Raw genomic sequence first — 22,083 nt, forward strand, 5'->3', positions numbered from 1 at the left:
TTTCCGCTGATCCAACCTTTATTCCTGAGGGGCCTTGGTACCCTCCCCATGTAGAAGGGGGGAGTCATCATTAACCTTTACCCTACGCTGATAGGGTATGAGTAGGCACAGGGGGTGTCCTGGACACTGTCCAGTCCATGGTAACAGCCGCGTTCCACTCCCTGGCCAACAGGACTAACCCCGGCCAACTCTGTGCCCCCCTTTTCTTGCTTGTAATCCTAACGGGACAAGGAGCCAGCTGTGGTCAGATGGCCGTACTCACTTCCAGCATCCCTTTTAGAAGCACCCCTCCCCTTCGGGGCGTGGGGGTGCAAAAGAACACAGTGGTTAATACGCACAATGGATTCTGTAGTCCAACTAGCTGGGTTCATTACTGGCTTTGTTCCTTATACACCTCAGTTTCCTCATCTGTAAATAAGAGTCATTATAGTGCTGACTTCCTAGAATTCTGTGGAGGTTTAAATGAGGTGATGCACATGAAATGCTAACATAAAGCAGGGCAGGGACTCATTAAACATTAATCATCATTATTATTAGATGCTAAATCTCCAGACCAGCAGACATCAAATTTGTAGGGACAGCATCTAAACAAAAATACTTTCCAACCAATCTATAACAGCTTATCATTTCTTAATAGTTAAACAATCCTTCTTCATCCTTAAGTAATTCTCTTCACATAGTATAACTTCCTAGGCTACATTTACGCAGTCCAGTGTAAATCATCCAAAACACTTCATACCGACCCAAAAATTCACTCCAGTCAGCACAAGGCTGTCAGAACTGGAAACTATCCTTGCGCTTGAAAAAGCAAGCAAAAATGTAAGAAAAATAGCTATTTATTCAAGCCTCTTAACAAAACACATTCAAACACCTTTTTAAACAACTGAGAATTACAGTCTAACTGCCCAAGAATGTAGGAAAGTCATAACATGTCTCTTCAAGAAGAGCTAGACTCGACTAATAATTCACTTCTGGGCTTTAAAGAGAACGTGGCTGCCTCTCCCATCCAAGAAGATGAAGGACAAAAGTCATCTATAGTCAGTAAGCCCCAAACTATTAAGCCAATCTGTACTCCAATTCCTGATTCAAGCTACCTAAATTATCCTCATTGCTTACAAATGAGAACAGGGAAAAAGGACTACATTTTATTTAACAGAATATATTTCAAGAAGTGTTAAATTTGGTATAATTACCTTTTTGAAATCTATTCTTTCTACTGATTAATAATTTGGTGCCATGCCAAATTCCCATTTTGAAGCAGCAATTATAAGGGTCACTGTGAATTTTTTTTTTCTACTTTACTGCAAAATGCTAGGTTAGTCTGGAAGCAGAACCCACTCTTTGGGAATAATCTCATAGAGATTGTTTCCTCTGGTGTCACTATCAGGACATAGCAAGATTCAAAATGGACTATTCAGGATCTAGAGATCATCACTAAGTCAGAAAAATATATGATATCACTTAAATGTGGAATCTAAAAAAATGATACAAATGAACTTATTTACAAAACAGAACCAGACCTACAGACATAGAAGACAAACTTACAGTTACCAAAGGGGAAAGGGGAGAGGAGGGATAAAATAGAAGTTTGAGGTTAGCAGATAACAATTAACCATATACAAAATAGATAAACAAAAAGGTCCTACTGTATAGCACAAGGAGCTATATTCAACAGCTTGTAATAATCTGTAATGAAAAAGAATGTTTGCACGACTGAGTCACTATGCTGTATACCAGAAACTTACACAACCTTATAAACCTATATCTCAATTTAAAAAAATGGACTACTTAGATTCAACCAACCATAAAATAAAGTTGATTCCAATAATTTATATATCCATCAAGATTAATTTAAAACATGTTTGCCTCTAATTCCATATTATGCAAATTAAACTATATTTGTTCTTTTTAAAGTATATTTTAAGTAAAAGAAGAGTAGTTTAAATTTTTACAAGAAAAACTGACATAGCAGTAAAAGAAAAATGAAGAAATGCATTCATTCAAGGAATTTTGAGTCTCTGCTATACGCTAGAAGCTATATACTTGATATTTTAAGAGACCCCAGGATGCACGGTCCCTGCTCTCCAAAGCCTGGCATTCTTAATAAGGTTAGGGAAAAGAAAAGCATAGGTGAGAAGACATTCATAGAGAACTTTTCAAAACTCTGATGCTCTTCTTTTGGTTTTGTAGTAGAAATGCTAACTAATTTTCAGGTGCTGGCTATGACAAAGAAATGTATGTTTAAGAAGGAAAGGGTAAAGATTGATTTAGAAGCAAAATAATAAAATGTTTCAGATATTTGCTCTACTTAGCCTCAGAGCAGTAAGACATCATAAAGGAAACCAGCTGGAGCCAGCTGGAGGTAATAATGACAATGACTTTACAGGGTACCAGCAGTAAGCATAATCTCTAATCACTACATCAGTCTAGCAAGGTGGGAATCACCACACCATTTATAATCAAGGAAAGGGAAGTTCGAAGACAGGTGTAGAAGACACCAACAGGAGGGTATGGCTCACAATGCTGTCCTATTCTCTGGAAGAGCCCAGATAGCATAAGCTCCCAGGATTACCTCTGAAATGTGGCTCTGCCTCATGACAACAGCCAGTCAGCCCAAGGGGTGTGTCCCTGACCAGACCTGAGCCAATCAGAGTGCTTCCCTGAGATCTGCTAACTGGAAGGATGTCACAGGCTGGGAACCTTGGCAGCCATTGCCAACCCTGTTTCCCACCTGAAGGAAAACAGAGGTTTATGGAAATCATGTTTTCAGCTACTTTTTCTAAATAGTGACAAAATATGATGCAAATTAAAAATACATAAATACAGTGAGGGTTAAAAAACAATAATAGGCTCATTTGTATGTCATAAGTCATGAAAGTTGAAAAAAATAGGTCAAAGAAAGGAAAAAGGAAAAGTTAAATGAACACAAAGTCCTCTTTTTCTGACCCTTCCAGATCAACTGTCATATTGGCAGGTATGAAGCAGATAACCCTATGATGACAGCTCCCATAAAGACTTTCTTAGAAGAATGCTACTGTAACCTGACTCATATGGCTTTTTATTAACAGTTCACCCCACTTAATTGGTAACTGAAACAAAGTCAATTTTGCAGGAACAAGTCTCTACTAAAGTCTTGCAGAAATAAATCAATATAACTTGTTATTTCTTGATAAGTGATTCATTCTTTAATTTCTATCCCTCTCATTTCAAATATACTATTAAGCATTTAAATGATTTCATGTCATGAATTATAAATCACAGTAATCCCTAGTCCAGTTATAGTTTTAAGCAAACGGATGTTAGTTCCGTTGCAGGTTGGCACCAGACAACAGATAAACAGATTCACAGATAAAATACTGAAAACAGGTCAAGAGGAAGGATGGTGGGCCAGAACACATCTCAGATTCAACTCCCAGTTGCTCAGTGGTCCAGATGCATCATTTACAAAAAAAAAAAAAACAAAACTTTTCAGCCTCAGTATTCTTCCATTCATCTTGACTCAACATCTCAGAGTCATTCCTTTCTCGTCCTCAAAATCCAATCTGTTATGACTCACTTCCAAATCAGCTGCTGCCTCTCCTTCAGAAAGCAGCCCTTCCACATGGCGGGGGCAGGGCCCCCATCATCTGCCGGGGTGCACATCCTGTGATCCTCTTTTTGTCCTCAGTTCCATCCACTAAGACACCCTTCACATTTCCAAGAGTTAATGAAACAAAATGTTTCTGCCCCGAGGCAAGAAGAAATAATTCATCTTAGGGGCACATTAGCACCGGGAAGACGCCCTCCCCCACTGACCCTGACCTGGGGCCGCCAGAAGCCACCAAGTCAAAGCTCGGAATCCTCTGGGGCTTCAGACAGTTTATCCTGGAAGAGCAGAGCATCTGCGCCTTGTCAGTGAGTAGTTTTCTATGCCAAGACCTTCTTTAAGGTATAAATTTACTTCTTGTGAAAAACAAACAAATAGAACCATTACAGTGATTAGCCCATTACAGTCAAAGATAACTCTTTGCTTTCAATTTTTGCAGCTGTTTCAAGATGACTTTCCTACCCTTTATCCAACTACTTTCAGAATAAAAAGTACGAAATCTCTAAATGAGGAAGTGGGAGTGGAATGAACGGCCAAGTGCATGTCATCGGTCATGATACCACTGGCACAGGAGTTACAGCAAAGAGCAGACAATCAAGGTGAGGGTCCAGCACCGTCTCCAGACCGATCGACTCATGATACCACCACACGCGCAGTATGCCCTCCAGCTGTGTGCAGCCCTCATGGCAAAGGTAAAACACGAATATGTTTGAAAGCACCACTCCTTTCATGGGAGCTTAACGTCAGGATGTGTTTTCTCAATCAGGGGACACTGAGAACCAGGACAAGCACTGCTATGTGCAGGTCCTCCGATTTCATCCCCTTTCACAGTGGTCCTTCCTCCTGAACGTCTGAGAAGTGCTGGTCTAAGGCACAGTCCAGTGCCTTAGCCAAAAGGCCAAGACACCGGGGGGAAGCCGCGTTCTAACGCAAAGCTTCATGAACTTCAGTGCTGTCCTGCCACATTCAAATCAAAGGGGGGGGGGGGGACTCTTACTAATCCCAGTCCTCTTGAATGACTAAATTTAAGTCTTTGACTGGTGACATCCTTTGGGAATATAAGGAAGACCTGTGTATGTTGTGGGACTTGAGAGATCTGCGAAGGAAGTTGGGAGCTGCTAGCTCTGGGCATCAGCGTTGAAATTCCTCATTTCAACAGGGGTTCAGTTCTATCTATCAGGGTGCAACTGCTAACAACTGCTGACACCCAAGGTCCTCCCAGAAGGCTGCCTCTTCCTCCCTGGGATGTATGAGCAGGGGAAACAATCACTGCATGACTGAAATATTTCATCCTTGCTGGTCACCAGCTGCTCTAAAGACCCAGATTCCTTAGAGTAACATTAACACAAGGCCTTCTACCTCCTCTGCTATAGTTTCTCCAACAACTCATAAGGTATTTTAGCAGCCTCAGCCACCGGATGTCCACCTGATGCAATTTCACTTGGTCCCATAAATATTAACATGAGAGCTGCACTTCAGTGCAAATGTGTTCTCTTGCCAACAGAGATTAAAGAAGTTTTTGCTAGAAACACACAATCTTTCTCTACTGAGGAAAGAGTAAAGAAAATATCAGTGTGCAGTTAATCAACTGCAACGTGGATCTTAAAAATTATTTTTTATTACACAAGTAAAGTACTTATCAGAAAAATTAAAATGCAGATAAGCAAAAATATTAAAATTTAGTCATAATCCTATCATTCAGATAGTCCTGTTAATATTTTGTAGTATGTATTTCCAAAGTCCATACATACATCTTTCCCTCTCTATATATGCGTGTAGATGAGTATGTGTATTTATGTACGTACCTGTGTGTACGTGCACAGGTACAGGAACACACACACACACACACACACACACACACACAAGGAAGTGTTTACAAGAAATCTTTAACTCAAAGTCGTTCTCCTGTCTTGTATTCAGAAAAAGTGACTCTCTCAGAAGCATCTTATGAGCAATTAAATGGTCCACAGGGCCACTGAACAGTACTTGTATATCTAGGAGAAATGGATATAAAAACAGGGACTGTGACTTGGATGCCCCTTCTTGGTTCAGGAAGGAGATATGAGGACAAAATCAGGAAAAAGAAGAGGGTATCTCAGCCCCAGAGCTGGACTAGCACCCAGCTTGCTCTTCCTGCTCCTCACGTGGATTCGCAAAAAGTTAGGAAGGGACGCAGCCAGGACAGGTAGCAGAGTCAAAAGAAAAGAAAAGAAAAGAAAAAAAAAGACCCACTTCTGGGATCTTACTTCACATATTCCTGTCATCTCATGCATTTACATCAACTCTATCAACAGTAGCAACCTTAAGTTAAAGATTATATAGAAAGAATAGAGGAGAGAAGAACTGAAATCTTCCAGACACCCTATATATCACTGATTAAAGGTGATCGGACCATTTTTTTCCTCCTCTGAGATCAGGTTTACTGCTACAATTTTAAAAATTAAAGAATGTATCTAAGTTTATCATCTAACTAATGGTTCACATTATGGGAGAGTTTATGTCAGTGCTTAGAAGCAAAACTCTCTAGCCATTTTTTAAAACATCCTTTCATAAATATTTCATAAAATTAAAACCAGGGAAAAAGTCCAGAAAGTTGCAAACATAAACGTTATGGAGTCTAAGCTAACCCTATTTAAACAGATCTTAGCTTGTGACCAATTGTTTTCTTCCACATCAAATATCAAATACATTTATCTCCATAATAGCTACTTTATATATTACCACAGAGGAGTTGTATATTATATACTTTATATACATTATACATTAATACATTATATATTACCACAGAAGTACATCTTCAGATTTTTATCGTCACTCTCATGTCAAACTTCAAAAGTAAATGGAAATAGCACATTACACTACAAATGAGTAAAATATTATCAATCTCTGAATACATGGTACACTTACTAGTGCTGACAGCAGTGAAGACATAGACATGGAATATGTTTTTAAAATATGTTACAATAATTTAAAAGAACAAACTATCCTAAAATATTATACACTGCTCTACAGTATTAAACGTGCAGAAGTTAGCCGTACAACCACAATAATGAATCACAGGGCACTTACAATGAAGTAGAACTCTCTGTCTGGTCCTCTGGGCAGAGCATCAATTTAAACACCATCTCTTCCAAAATGTCTCCAAGTTCACTCCATTGCCCTGTGTCCACTCCCTCACCTCAACTCATAACCTCATCTTCTGAGGTACCCCCTTGTTCCTTTATACGGCTTTGAGGCATTTCCTGTAGTGCTGATTTTTATGCTTCTTGGTTTAGTGTGTTTTATCACAACTATTCCATTTTTGTACAAGCTGAATCCTTAATTGGATTTCAGAGTCTATGGATTTTAAATGTTTGCATTTGTCCCAGTGCTAAAATAAGATGGTCATTCAAGAAAGATCCATTGCATTAAAAAACTTGTTCTAAGTCCTTGAGCTCAAAGAGTCAGCCCTCTTTGGTAGAGAGGCTGTGAGGAACTTGAACAGGGAGGTCAGTAGGTGTGTTCACATGAGCTAAGAAGAGTGCAACAAGGGAAAACAAGAAATGAGTCTGGTAAAAAGACAGACAACGCTTCTTGGAAGCCAGGTTGTGTGGGGAGGCGGGGGGGATGGCATGTGTCAGATCACACAGGCAGATGGGAAACCAATCCCATGAAGGGTGGATGAAGACATCCACCAAATTGACTCGTTAAGAACAGAGGCCAGTACAAGGGACTGCAGGGCGAAGATGGGGCTGGTCTGCAGGTGCTCGTGTAGCGGGAAGAGTGATCAACACGCTAGCAATCAGAAAAACCAGATGAGATAAAGAGGAAAACCATCTCCAAGGTGACTACAATCTGCGATCCTGTCACTGGTTGGTAGTAGTGGTTAAGGGCACTTTTATATAATTTTCAAATGAAATCTCTTATTAGGAACTCTGAAGTGTCAAAGGAACAAAACAATTACGAATTTTGATTATCTTAAGAAATGCAATTCATCTTCTCTGCTGTATAAGGAAAATATTGTGTGCATCACTTAATGAAATACAGCAAACTGGTGCCAGATGCTTTTAAATCATTGTGCTTAGATTTCAATCGCAAGAAAATGCGCATTTATAAATGTAATCTGGCCACCCGCCCCTGGGGGATGATTTAAGAATTTCTTTACTTACTCCCTCCATACTTCCTAATACATGATTTTGAAACTGCCAAACAAATTAGACAGAGATGATATTCATTGGGATAAAATTTTAAATCCATGTACTTTTTCTCAAAGAAAATAGAGAAAATAGTACCCCTGGCAGAGAAACTATTATTCAGTAATAAAACTGTTTTCTTCATTGTCCCTTTCTTAGCAACTGAAAAAAATAAAATCCCTTCTTAATTTCAGCTAAAGGAAGATGAAAATGCAAGGAAAATCACAGGAATACTATCCCCAGTATATTCTCTTTCTCAAGTAAAGAGGTTTTTTTCCATTAAAAATATTAAATCTGCTCTCTAACTCACACATGGGCAGAAAACTAACATAATGGCAAGAAAAAGTTTAACAAAGTGGATGGCAAATCTATGACATAGATTTTCCTCACATGTTCTTATCTGTCAGTCAAAAAGCCGAGCAAGCAAGTGATAGTATAGCTTGTACACACAGCTCTGAAATAGCGAAGCATAACACATCGTCCAGAGATGAGCAGGCTGCATCTCAAAGTATACTTCTCTCTGACCGAGTACCAGAGAAACGGGCTATTCTCTCTAAAAGGATCTGAAAAGATACGGTATTTTAAAGGTATCAACGGCAGCTCTCTATGAAGGAGAGGGAAATTTAAGCAGGATTAGGCCACGGGCCACCATTGGTAGGTTTTGTAAGAACAGTCTTAGCACATAATTTTGAGGGATATTTAATGCCCTTTGAAAATGTGCCTATTAAAGGCTATCTACAATTTTTGTGTGAAATTATTGCCCCTCATCAACAGGGCTTTCTAATGGAATTGTTGATAAGCTTAACCACTATACATGGGCACAGAGTCTACTACTTTAATGGAAACAGTCAATGCCATGACCAGGACAGAACACATTTAGTAAGGAAATTGGAAATTTAATTTCAATCAGATGAACAAAAAAAAAAAAAAAAATGAAAAAGAACGCTTGAAGTGGTAGCATAAAAAACACCAGCGATTAAAAACATTTGGAACCTTCGCTTACCCTTCAAAGGCATTTGTTGCCATGGTTTTTAAAGACCTCTGAAAGCTTCAGCTGTGTCCACAAGAGCTGCCAAGAAATAGGGGTTCTATACAGATTTTATTTGTCAGGTGCATTTTGTCTTAATTATCTCTAAGATAAAGATTACTTGGCCAAAAGATTTAAAAAAAGAAGAGCCACTGTCATTTCACACGTAGGAAGACTATGATTTTGCTTCTCCAAGCCCTTCTTGAAATGCATGCGTGCGTGTGTGCATGTACCTGTACCTCCCATATTCATCCTGTAGCATTAAAGAGAAACTAGCACTTAAAAGCTCCCAGGGATGGCATTCTTACACGGAAGGAGGTTTTCAGGTTTCAAATGTTGGGCTTGTGCCTTTTCCTCTGTTGAAAACCAGGAGCCAAACATCTGGCAAATTTACCAATATCTGGAAGTAAGACCCTTCTTTTTAAAAGTTTCATTATAAGTGCTTTCCTTTGAAAACTACATGATAGCTCGTACACACACACACACACACACACACACACACACACACACACACACACTAAAACTCTTCTGCCCTTTGTCCTCAATAATCTTATTTCTTGGTTGCACAATTAGCATGTTTCTGAGTCCAAAAAGATGCCTATGGATCCCCCGAGGGTTAATAATTTGGGGAGGGAAGCTTACTCTTTATTTGAAAATCATAAAAATGCTTCTATTTGTCCCTGTAGTTTAGTATTTGCCCAGCTTAGTGTGCTGGCTGCCACCAGCATGTTCTCTCCAAAATGATCCGATCCTGGAGGGCAGCATTTGGCCCTGTTGGGCTAACGTGTGATTTTTTTCTGTTTAGAAGGGACTTGAACATACACTTTTAATAATGAGAGTGCTTCTTACAAGGTTTTGGTAAGACGCAGGGGATTCTTATATTATTATGAGGATCAAGAGGAATGTTTGGGGGGGATTACTTCTTAATTATTAATAACGGACAATCTTCAGAAAGTAGTTAAATCATTCATTTCACTGTTGTTTTTTTTTAATTAATTGAGGAAATTGATGCCAACCCCACCCCAGGACTATGTGCAAAATGCTGCCTCTGTTTCTGGACTGCTGGATAATTCTCTGATGTCCAGCTATCATGTCTAAGTATGTCTGGCATTGAACTTAGTCTATCCCTCTCTAACTGGCCTTCCTTTGATTTTCCTAGTTCTGTTTGCCCAGTTTCACCATCATCTTCCCTCTGCTTTGGAACCTCTTTAACTCCTTTCTTTCCCAGGTATTCCACACTGAATCATCTTAAAACAATGTAGGCTCTTTCATTATAATATCCTTCTTTCTGCTCTTTTTTTCCCATTTCACAAATACCAAAAGTCCAGATTTCTTAGGACATCTAAGGTATTGGAGTATCAGCCAAATTCGTCCTCGTGCTTTCATCCTCTCCCATCTCGGTTCTCTCCTGTACGCCTCTAACAGGTTAATCTTAAGTAAAGACCATTGTCATCTCTCCCCCATGACTGAACAAATGCAATGGTTTTCTGTTGCCTAAAGCAAACTGATCCTAACCTTCCTTTCATTCTTTTATTTATTCATTGAGTGACTCCCATAATATGAAGCCTTGATTTGGGCCTTGCCTTTGCTGGACGCACAGTCAGTAAGGGAAAGACACATAAACACAAGTGGAGGCAGACCTCAGAGATACTGCAGGCTGGCTTCCAGACCACTGCAATAAAGTGAATGTAGCAATAAAGAGAGTCACACGGTGGGAAGGGATAGACTGGGATTTCAAAATTGTAGAATAGATAAACAAGATTACACTGTATAGCACAGGGAAATATACACAAAATGTTATGATAACTCACAGAGAAAAAAATGTGACAATGAGTGTGTATATGTCCATGAATGACTGAAAAATTGTGCTGAATACTGGAATTTGACAAAACATTGTAAAATGATTATAAATCAATAAAAAATGTTAAAAAAAAAAGAGAGTCACACGAATTTTTTGGTTTCCCAGTGCAGATAAAAGTTATGTTTACACTATACTGTCATCTGTTGAGTGTGCAATAGTATTATGTCTAAAAAACAATGTATATAACTTAATTTAAAAGCACTGTATTGCTAAAAAATTCTAACCATCATCAGAGTCTTCAGCAAGTCGAAATTCTTTTGCTGTGGAGGGTCTTGTTTCAATGTTGTTGGTGGATAACTGATCAGAGTGGCGGCTGCTGAAGGTGACAATTTCTTAATATAAGGTAACAATGAAGTTTGCTGCATCAATTGACTTTTCCTTTGACTTGAACACTTAGGGGCCACTTAGGGTTATTAGTTGGCCTAATTTTAATATTATTGTGTCTCAGGGAATAGGGAGGCCCAAGAATGACAGAGACTAGGCAATAGCTCATCAGTGGAGCAGTCAGAACACACAACATTTATCAATTAAGTTTGCCATCTTATATGGGTGTGATTCATGATGTCCCAAAACAATTACAATAGTAACAGTAAAGATCACTGATCATAGATCACCATAACAAATATAGCAATAATGAAAAAGCTTGAAATGTTGTGAGAATTACCAAAATATGACACGGGACACGAAGTGAGCAGATGCTCTTAGAATAATGGCACCAATGGACTTGCCAGATACAGGGTTGCCACAAACCTTCAATTTGATAAAAAAAAAAAAAAAAACAGTATCTGCAAAGAGCAATAAGTTGAAGTACAATAAAACAAGTTTGGCTGTACCTGCAATCTTAGGCAATGGAAACAAAGTACAGTCATCCCTCAGTATCTTTGGGGGATTGGTTACAGGATCCCCCCTGAATACCAAAATCCGCAGATGCTCAAGTACTTTATATAAAATCATTCTAACGTTCGCATATAACCTGCACACACATCCTCCAGTATACCCTATATCATCTCTAGATTACTTATAATACCTAATACAATGTAAGTGCAAATAGTTGTAAATGTTATGTAAACTCTGTGTACATAATTGCTAGCACCTGGCAAATTTAAGTTTTGCTCTTTGGAAATTCCTGAATTTTGAATGCTTTCAATCAGGGGTGAGTTGAACCCACAGATTCAAAGTGTTGTCTACAATACAGAGGGGCAGAGGGCAGAAGTTTGATGACAATCACTTTTGACTTGAATGAGAAGAAATTTTACAGGTAAATCTGGAAAGAAATTCCTAGCAAAGAAATGGAATGGTTATATTTGAGTAACAACAAGTAGTCTAGTCTAGAGCGTCTATTTCAGAAGTAGAAACAGTGCCTTTAAAACAGCTAGAAAGACAGGCTAGAGCAAGAGTGTGGAAATCCTTGAATGGCTGGTTGTCTACAGATTATTCTAAGGGTCATGAAAGTCATTTAAGAATTCTGTACAAAGTATTGATATGACTGATTAGTGACCTGCTAACATGAATAGACTGTCGGCGTGCAGAATGGGTTGGAAGAAGGAAAAGAAATGAAGTGAATGGCTTAAACAAAAAAAAGAAGGCAAGTGCAGCCTCTGTGGAGGACAGTATGGAGGTTCCTTAAAAAACTAAAAATAGTTTACCATGTGATCCAGCAATCCCACTCCTGGGCATATACCCAGAGAAAAATAGAATTCAAAATGACACATGTACCCCAGTGTTCATAGCAGCACTATTTACAATAGCCAAGACATGGAAACAACCCAAATGTCCAGCAACAGATGACTGGATAAAGAATATGTGGTGTATATATACAATGGAACACTACTCAGTCATAAAAAAGAATAAAATAATGCCGTTTGCAGCAGCATGGATGACTTGGAGAATGTCATACTCAGTGAAGTAAGCCAGAAAGAGAAAGAAAAATGCCATATGATATCACTTATATGTGGAATCTAAAATAAAGACACAAATACACTACTTATTATTTATAACTTACATGACTGATTTCTTGAATACGTGTAAGCACATTTGATTGTCCTTTATGATTGTATTATGACATTCTATTGGCTCTTACTTTGTGGTTGGCTTTATTCCTTTAATAACTATGTAAGTTTAAAAAGCTAAAGCTCTAATCTGTTCCTAGAAACAATGATCAGTACATATATTTAAACTAAAAAATGTGCAGTATATTGTATATATATGTATTTACATGCAATATAATGTATATGTGCAGTCAAAAAAAAAGGTGAAAGGAAAAATTAAATTATTGCAATGATTCTGGTGAAAGTTAATGAGGGAAACTCCAAGTAGTGGGAATTGGACAGACACACTTTTAAGAGATAAATTCAGTAGAATTACACAACAGTCCACAGGGGGAAGGACTACGAAGTAAAAGATGAGACAACTTAACTCCAAGGTTTTGAGTGTGGATGCTTGAGGGAATGGTGAGGGGATGGATGTAAAAGGAGGCAAGAGGAGTGGTTAGTGTCAGACGGAGACACACCAGTGTCACTAAGAAGAAAGGCTGGTGCAGGAGCTGGACTTGGGAGACACTTACATAGCTCTTTTACATACTTCACATACATACACACATAGATGATTTACATACTTTAGGTCTTAAATACTGTTCCCTGGGGCTGCCATAACAAAGTACCACAAATGGGTAAATTAAAACAACACAAAGTATTGCCTCACACTTCTGGAGGCTGAAGTCTGAAATCGAGGTGTCAACTGAGCCACACTCCCTCCAAGACCTGCAGGAAAGAATTACTTGTCTCTTTCTGGCTTCTTTTCTGGCCAGCAATCCTTGGTGTTCCTTGGCTTATAGATGAACCACTTCAATATCTCTCTCCATCATCTCATGGGGTTCTCCTCCCTGTCTCTGTGTCCAGATTTCCCTCTTCTAATGAGAACATTAGTCATGTTGGATTAAGGACTCAACCTATTCTAGCACGACCTCATCTTAACTAAATGCATCTGCAATGACCCCATTTCCAATGAGGTCACATTTTGAGGTACTGGAGACGAGGACTTCAAAGTGTCTTTTAGGAGGACACAATACAACCAATCAAGCAATAACAGATATGTATGAGACTGCTTAGAAAACTGGGTGGAGGAAAGAATGAAAAAGTGACAGGAACAGAGGCTGCAGACTCTGGAGAATGCCTGTTTGTAGAGAGGTGAAGAGAGAAAATAAAGAGGCAGACAGAGAACAGTAAGCCCTCCGTCCTTTCACAGCTGATTTACTCACTTTCCACTGAGCGTATCTTGGGTCATGCTATTTCAGATTCCTGGAATTCTTTTCCAAACTTCTTATTGCCTGTGAAATCCTCCATTTCTTCCTGGGCCTATATCAAATATGCCACCAGCATTAACACTTCTCTTTCCAGCCTTACCCGATGACATGGCTCCCTTCTCGGAGGTCCTCTAGCACATTTTAGTTACCATTCTGTCGACTTCTTGCCATATTCAACCATTTAACAGATATGTGCCCAACATGACTATAGACATGGGAGCTATAGCAACAGACAAGGCAGACCAGATTAGAAATCAGCTCTCACTGAGCATCCATGCGGATTTGGGCAGGATATATGTGAAGATGGCACCTGGTGAGAACAGATAACAACCAATCAAATGAATAAATTTAAAAGTTCATTAAAGATTTAAGGAGCTTAAAGAAAAATCAGACAGATGTTAAAAAAAAAATAAACTAGAGGCAAAGTTTGTAAAGCTACTTTTGGTGAGTTAATCAGAGGAGTCTTCTCTGAGAAAGTGATCTTGGGAGAGAGCTCCAAATGGCAAGAAGCCAGCCAAGTAAATTTCTGGGTGTTGCAAGCAAAGGTACAAAGGGAACCACATGCCATACGGTCCTGAAAAATGAACATGTTTGGTGTGTTGGGGGAAGAGAAAGAAGGCCAGAGTGGCTGGATTACAGTGAACAAAGAGCAAAGTAAGCAGGCATAAGACCATGCGGAGTTTTTTAAGCCACAGAAAGGAATCTGCACTTTAAGTGCAGTGAGTGTTTTAAGCACAAGACCATATGACCTCATTCATATATCTAAAAGATCTCTCCTGCTGTCACATGGAGACTAAACTGCAGAAGAGCAAGTTGGGAAATACGGGGACCGAAGATTTAGTATTTTTGTGTGCATCCACTGCTAGGGTCAACTCTGAGCCATACCTCTGAAAGGACTCAACATAAAATAATTAGGTACTGAGAAAGCTGCCTCCCCTTCTACCCCGTCCTCTGGTCTTTCCTAGACAGGGGCGCACATGTCAAGACAGAATGTGACTGAAAAGGGGACACTAAGTATTAAAAACTAATCCGCCTTGGGTAAACAAGGGTGAGTTCCTAAGAACAAAAGAACTAAGTTCCCTTTTAACAGACCAGCTGAACTGGTCTGAGGTGCTTCAGAAAGTCAGTCTCTGCTCACACTCCGCAGCTGTTGAAGGAGCTATCCAGGGTGCTGGACTCTCACCCTGACGCTTCTAAGGCCTGGTGGGTCAGGCCATTGGTTATCCTTGTTGGCCCTGCGGACCCCATGGTACTGAACCATAACCAGACTCCACCCTGACAGCATGCCCTCTGGTCTTAGCTAACCTTTAAGCCAGCACCGGCCTGGGCCCTGTCTGCTCGGGGTGATGTTGAGCATCTTCTATACACGCCTTAGAGAGAGAATCTAAAGTGGCAGGCAGCATAGCTGGGGTGTACAGATAGGCTAGAGCCTCCACGGTGCCTCATGACCACCTATAAGAGCAGATCATAATATGGTCTTTATAATATTTATTCATAATATTATGAACATAACAATACAAGAGAAGCAGTGAGCTCCAAGGAGCTCCTTTCTCCTTGGAATAATATTCAAACGCACTATGTGGCTGCTGAATGGATAACCAAATCTGCTTATATAATGCACCCAAAAGTCTCTGCCTACAAGCAGCAATGTTAAGGAACACTGTCTCTCTCCCTGCAGTGTTTAGTAAATTCACAGACTGTCCAATTTCACTCACCTTCTTAAATCATGTCCTTGACTTTGCTTTAAAAAAAAAAAAGTATGTTCAACTGGAGGCCATTACTCAATTTCTTGAGTAATCAAGTTCATACACTAAGTAGTGGATGAACATTTGTATGCTTTCAAGTCAAACACTTTACCTCTTCAACCAAAACACTTAGAGCACTAGAGTAATGTGATGGATACTCATTTCTAGCTCTCTTCTTAAGTAACAAGAAAACAGGAAGAGCTACAGCATCTTCAGAACTTTCTGCCTGCATCCTGTCAGACCCTTCACTGTCTGTAAATAGGTTTGAGGGGCAGCGTGATTTGTATTGAGTCACAGTTCAGTAAAACTTCTTAGTTCCAAGTTATCAAAACTCTGATGAGAAAGACTTGCTCTGGTATTTCCCTTTCATATGCACAAACAAATCAGATACATGGAAATGCCATTACAATCAAAAGGAAATAAATTACTTTGTTTTTACACAGTCTAAGCATGGATACACGGCCTAGAAATGTCTTTGTTTAATCGAGTGGCATATTAATTTTGTTAAGTTTTATTCACAGAACTCCCCAAACCATCTTACCTCCTGGTCTTTGCTCGTACACTCAGTGCCCTTCTCAAGTGACTGCACACCCATCTCATCCTTCTTCATTCTGCTCACTCGACTCATCCTCCAGACTTAACTCTAATTCAGGAAACATTCCCTGCGAGCTAGACTCAGCCCCCACCAGGAATGAGCGAAGCTTGGACTCCTGTAAGACCTGCACTCACCCTCCTCTTGGTACTTGTCACACTGTAATTTAATTGCTGGTTTATTTGTCCATCTCTCCTACTATTTTAAAGCTCTGGGGGGGGGGGGGGGTAAGGACTGTGCCCTTCCTATAACTGTATCTCCAGGGCCTCACACAGTGCTTTGCCTAGTTGAGGCATTCAATGGATAAATTAATAAAGCAAAGACTTTATAAATGTTAAGGTCCCTCCCTGTCTTCAGAAGTTCTTAACTCTGCCTTGTTTCTTTCTAGGCTTCCTGCAGAACTCTGGACTCAGTAGTCATCTCATTTAAGAAACCTTATATAAATGACTTCAGACCTTGATAAATAAGAAGTTTCTGAAGCCACGTAGAAATTGCATTTGCATGCAATTTATACAGTACAATTTATAGTACAATGAAATTCTTCTACTCAGTCTGTATATACAAGATGGAGATCAGATATATATTCTAACCACCAAAGAATAAGCAAGAATTTTTTTTAAATATTTGAACTTGAGATCATGCCATAGCAGTAAAATATTCATTTTTATAAGCTTAAATTTTCGTCATTGGATTTTCTAGGTGTATTTTTTTCTGTTTTCTGTTCTGATGTCTTAATGACTTGGACAATACTGAGTTTGATGTGGTGGTATGCAGCATACTTCTAAATGCCGAGCACACATGCTGAAATAATTTGTGAAAACACTGCCATGGCTCCTTGGAGGAAGATCCTTCGTACTTTCAATCTCAGTAATTTTATATCTGTAATTGACAGTATTTTCTTTTCTGATATTCACCCACTGTTGTCCCGATTTGCATCACAGACTAGCACTTTGCACTGACTTACCTAATTCCATCATGAGAACAAGTACCTTGCCTCCTCAGATAAACTTCCCAAATAAACTCGAATTTGTGCAATTATAGATTATGTCTCACACTTATTTTTGTTTCCCTCAGAACATCTAGCACAGGTACAGAGTAAGTTCTCAATAAACATTAATAAGCAAAATGTTCGATGTAGAAACTGTCTATTCCCTTTTCACGCATTAAATCAAGAGTCAGCGAATTACAGCCCATAGGCCGGCTCTGGTCAGTTACCTGTTTGTGCATATAAAGTTGTATTGGAGCACACCCATTTATTTAAATATTGTCTATGGCTCTTTCCAGGTTACAGTGGCAGAGATGAGTAGCTGCCATAAAGACCACATGGCCTGCAAAAGCCTAAATAGTTACTCTCTGTTCCTTTACAAAAAATTTCACTGACTCCTGCTCTAAATCATTTTTACAGATGAGGGAACTGAGCCTCAGATAAATGACATGTCCAAGTTTAGCTGAATCTATCCACTAAGTCTACCTCTGTCAGATCATTTTTCCATCCTAGATTAAATGCTTGGGGAAAATAATAAGGTTTTTTAGATTGTATAAAATCAAATAAACAGGAAAATCACAAATGAAGATGGCTATAAAAAGACCTTTAAGGGTTTAGACTAACTTAAACCAAAATATAAATAACATTATTCTCATTTAAGACAGTATCAGCTAGTAAAATTAAATAATCTATTTTGATACATAATATATACATATAACTTTACTGTCAGATAATGTTACAAATTTTATTAAAATTCTAACCAAGAAGTCCAAGTCTTACAGTAGATTTCCAAAGGATGTTGAAAGTAATAGTTGTCAAAAAAATGCTTTTAAAATGGACCAAGTTGACCTCACACACTACTCTATTAAGACTGAATAGCCTTTTTAAAAAAATCCATCCCACTGGCAGTGAAAGGAAAAATAAAGAGTGTGTGTCAACCCCCAGCTTTCACCCCATATCAGGGCAGTGAAGAGCTTCAGCAAAAAGTCTATGAGAGTAGTGATTCATTCTTTATTCAAATGTGTCTTGGATCAGTACCTATTAATTTAGCAGACTCCGGTTTTCAACAAGTTACTTAAGTCTCAATTTCCATAAAGGCAATCACTAAAACTCCATCAGAAATATTCTTAGTATTTACATACTAAACTTTGCTTAAGCTGAAAAGATAAAGGAATAAGAACAGAGAAAAATGGTCCACTATTAAGACAGAACATTAATTCAGTTAGCTCTATTCCTGTTCCTGTCAGACAAAGGGTCTTTAGCATAGATATTTTACGTAGTGGAAATGACTGACGTTTCCCCCAGGGTATCCTGTATAGTGCAACAATATGGACACTCCTGGAGTAGAAATAAAATGTAGCTGGCAGTCTACCAGAGAAGCTGCTCTTGGTAAACTACCTACAAGAAAAGCATCAAGACAGACAGGCCAATGAAATGTTACAGGTGTACACTTAATAACTGCTTGGTACACATAATACAACCCTTATTACAAGTCACCAGCCATTGAGTCTCCTCATTTTAGCAAAAGGTCGTGTCATCCACAGAGACAACAAACAGATAGAAGAAGAGCAAGAGAAGAATGAGTTAACTTAGAACTGGTCTAGAGCAAAGGTCAGAACAGAATGCTTCTCTGCACAAAGCCAAGATGGAGAAATAATTATGTATAGATAATTAATATCACACTATATCATAAAAGCCTAGTTGCCTGCAATGCATAAAGATCCACCTGCCATCCCCCAGTCATGGCATGGACAATATCTCAGAGACCCAGCTACTGAAATCTTTTTCCTGTAGATTTGCTCAAGACTGTTTAGATCTTGCCAAAGGGAGGGAGCATAATTACTCAGCCGCAACCGCCCTGACATCTGCCAAATCTGTCTCCTGGGATCCTGTCTCTTCCCCCTGTTTTACCATAGACACCAGTGGACCTACTAGGTATCAGTGTTTTGTACAAGTGGCTCATCATATGCCTTCCTCAGTTGCTTCCCCTTAGGATTGAAAAATGGAATACATTGTTTTAAACATACTGTTACCTTGAATACTTCTCTTGAAGAAGGCCTTACAGCCTTCGCAAGACCAAACTCCATAATGGTAGCCCGAGGCGTAGTCATTGCACACGGCACAGTAGCGTGTCTCCTTGGCAGATTCCATGGCCATGCTTCCCTTGTCACCGGTGCTGGCCAGTCTCTCTCTGCCACCCTGGCGCCGATTATCTGCATTTGGCCTGGGGAAAAAAATAGGAAGAAAAAAACAAAAACAAAAAAAAAAACCCAGTGAATCCATTAACATTAGAAAAGCAAAACATGCACTCTCCTCTAAAGAATAAGAGGCCTGGAAGATGTAGCAGATCCACTTTATTCTGACATTTTGAAATAATGAATCATAATGTAAGCTAATCTTTCATTACTTCTTGCTGTCTGTTGCAGCAAAAGGTGTTTGCCTATTACATTAACCTTGAGGGGAAATTGTTCACTGCAAACTTGCTTAAAAAATGGACTGCCTACACTGGAATATATTATCCAGAAAATGACAAAATGAAATAAACTGGTTTCTAATAGAATTTTTTTCTAATAGAATTATTTTTTTCAAGGATTCACAATTAATTAAGAATCATTACAGACCAATGCTCATTCCGATTCTAGACCACAATAAGGGTCTTTGGGAAATGAAGACAAAGCATAAAACAGCTGGAACATCTGAAACTCAGATGACCTCATGAACAACATAGAACATGTGCAGAAAGACAACTCAAATTTTTATGTCACTGTTACCAGGTAACCCTGGGTATCAGTTGTTATAATTTGACTATAATTTGAGGACCCTATTCAATATTCAATACTCCTCTTTAAGAACATGTAGAAAGAGAAAAACAGAGGAATACAAATGGTTACACCAACCTTGAAAAATTTCATGGAGGGAGCACATCCCAGAAAAGAAACAGAATTCAGAGTCAGAAAGTTCTGGGAGAACCAAGGAAATGGGGAAGTAAAAGGTTTAAAGAAGTAGAAAGCTTTAAGAAGGAGAACATAGTCAGTAGTGCCAACAAGGCAAAAACATCCAAAACAACCAGGATTGATAAGGCAAAGCTGGATTTGAAAAGGAGGGCACTCAGCAAGGCATTTTGGGAGAGAGAATGGGCACAAGTCAAAACCAGTGGGTGGAAAGTGGATGGAATACAAGGAAATGAAAAGGAGTGAAGGCCATTCCTTTGAGAACTTGGATGAGAATGGGAAGAGAAAGAGATAGGGTCGTCATGAAAGAATGTAAAGATAAGAGAGAAAAAAAAAAGATGTTGAGAATGGAAGGGACCTGAGAAGGTCTCATGGAGACTGAAGGGAATGGGCCAGTAGAGAGGCAATGGTGGAAGGTATGAAGAGAGGGGAAAGAAAACAAAGTCAAGAAGCAGAGCAAGTGGGATGAGAGGCACAGGTAGAAGGCAAGGTGTCAGTGACGACCCTTGAAGAAAATAGAGAGAAAAGAGGTAAGCAAAAAGGTAGATGAGGCTAAGTTTGCGTGTCTCAGCTGACCAAGCACAGAAGCAGAAACTCTACGGGCCCAGGATTTGCTAAGCATGTGCAACTGATTAAAGGTGGTAGAAGGGAATTGGAGCGTTATACGGCCAGAGCACACAGCACAGTGCCTGGGATGGAGCTGCACTCAGTAACATCTTGAGATGAATGAACAGAGTGTTCCAGGGTATATATGGAAGAAAAGAACCAAAAAATATTGGAAAGAGAGATAGAATGAAGCCTATGACATTTAAAAAACAAAAACAAACCAGCATGAGATAAAGTGAGTTGAAGCTAGAGCTTCCAGGGTCTCTTGGTGAAGGAAGCTCATGTTTCCTGCTTTCCACTGCCCACCCAAATAGCCAGACCACCCTGACTGTCAACAGTCCTCCCCCCCACAAGCCTCGTCTTTCCTTTTAGCTCAAATCTTACAACCTTCCCCACTCCCACTCATTACCAGTGACCGCAGTCTTGTGGCGGTGGCTCTCAAACTACATTTGCCTAATATTCACAAAATGCTGGCTCCTTGGGTGGAGTACATCTGACTTTGCCATTTTTTTCCATTCTAAATGACTTAGCTCTTCGTTTGGCAGCCTCAAATAGGAGTCCTTTATTTTTTAATATCCTTAGAGAGCGCTGCCTTGCAGTTTTCAATTCTAATTTGTATTCCGTTACCCATCTCTTTCCATTTCATCACTGTGCCGTCAACACCACCCCCACAATCAACCTCAGATCTTTTTTACTGTTTGTTTACTAGTGTCTAATGCACGATTCAAGTCAGTAGGTAGCAGCTGTGAATATTTAACTATAGAAGCTTAGCGCCTGGAGAGGGGACGGGTGGTTGGCAAGCATGACATTGACAGATTCAGCGTCTTATAAACCTTATTAAGTACTGCAGCCCAGGTAACTAGCTCAGTGCCCAACAGACAGCAAGCATTCAATACATAGTTGTAGAATGAATGAATGAATGAACAGTACATGCACAGGCAAATGTTCCCAGGTGTCAAGTATCCTCCATCCATCCCTGCATTATTAAACACTGCATTTTTAAAAATTATGGTAAGATAAACATAACATGATAACATCTATCACTGTAACTATTTTTAGGTGTACAGTTCAGTGATGTGAAGTACATTCACGTTGATGTGCAACCAATCTCCAGAAATTTTTTGTCTCACAAAACTGAAACTTTAGGCCCATTAAACAATAGCTCTTCATTTCTTTTTCCCTTCCCCCCCCACTCCCTGGCAAACACCATTCCACTTTCTGTGTCTATGCACTGAACTACTCTAGATACTTCATATA

General features: G+C 39.3%; 1 protein-coding gene across 3 annotated transcripts in view; it reads right to left on the reverse strand.

Moving 5' to 3' along the window:
- The window catches only part of ESR1 (estrogen receptor 1), a 233,883-nt gene that overhangs the window by 180,196 nt on the left and 31,604 nt on the right, over nt 1-22,083 (reverse strand). For all 3 annotated transcript variants that reach the window (XM_031456560.2, XM_064486570.1, XM_064486571.1), the window contains one exon: nt 19,303-19,493. In XM_031456560.2, coding sequence (XP_031312420.2) covers nt 19,303-19,493 — 191 coding nt within the window. The remainder of the gene's footprint in view (nt 1-19,302; nt 19,494-22,083) is intronic.

Source organism: Camelus dromedarius, chromosome 6 (genome assembly GCF_036321535.1).
Source record: "Camelus dromedarius isolate mCamDro1 chromosome 6, mCamDro1.pat, whole genome shotgun sequence".
Lineage (NCBI taxonomy): Eukaryota > Metazoa > Chordata > Mammalia > Artiodactyla > Camelidae > Camelus > Camelus dromedarius.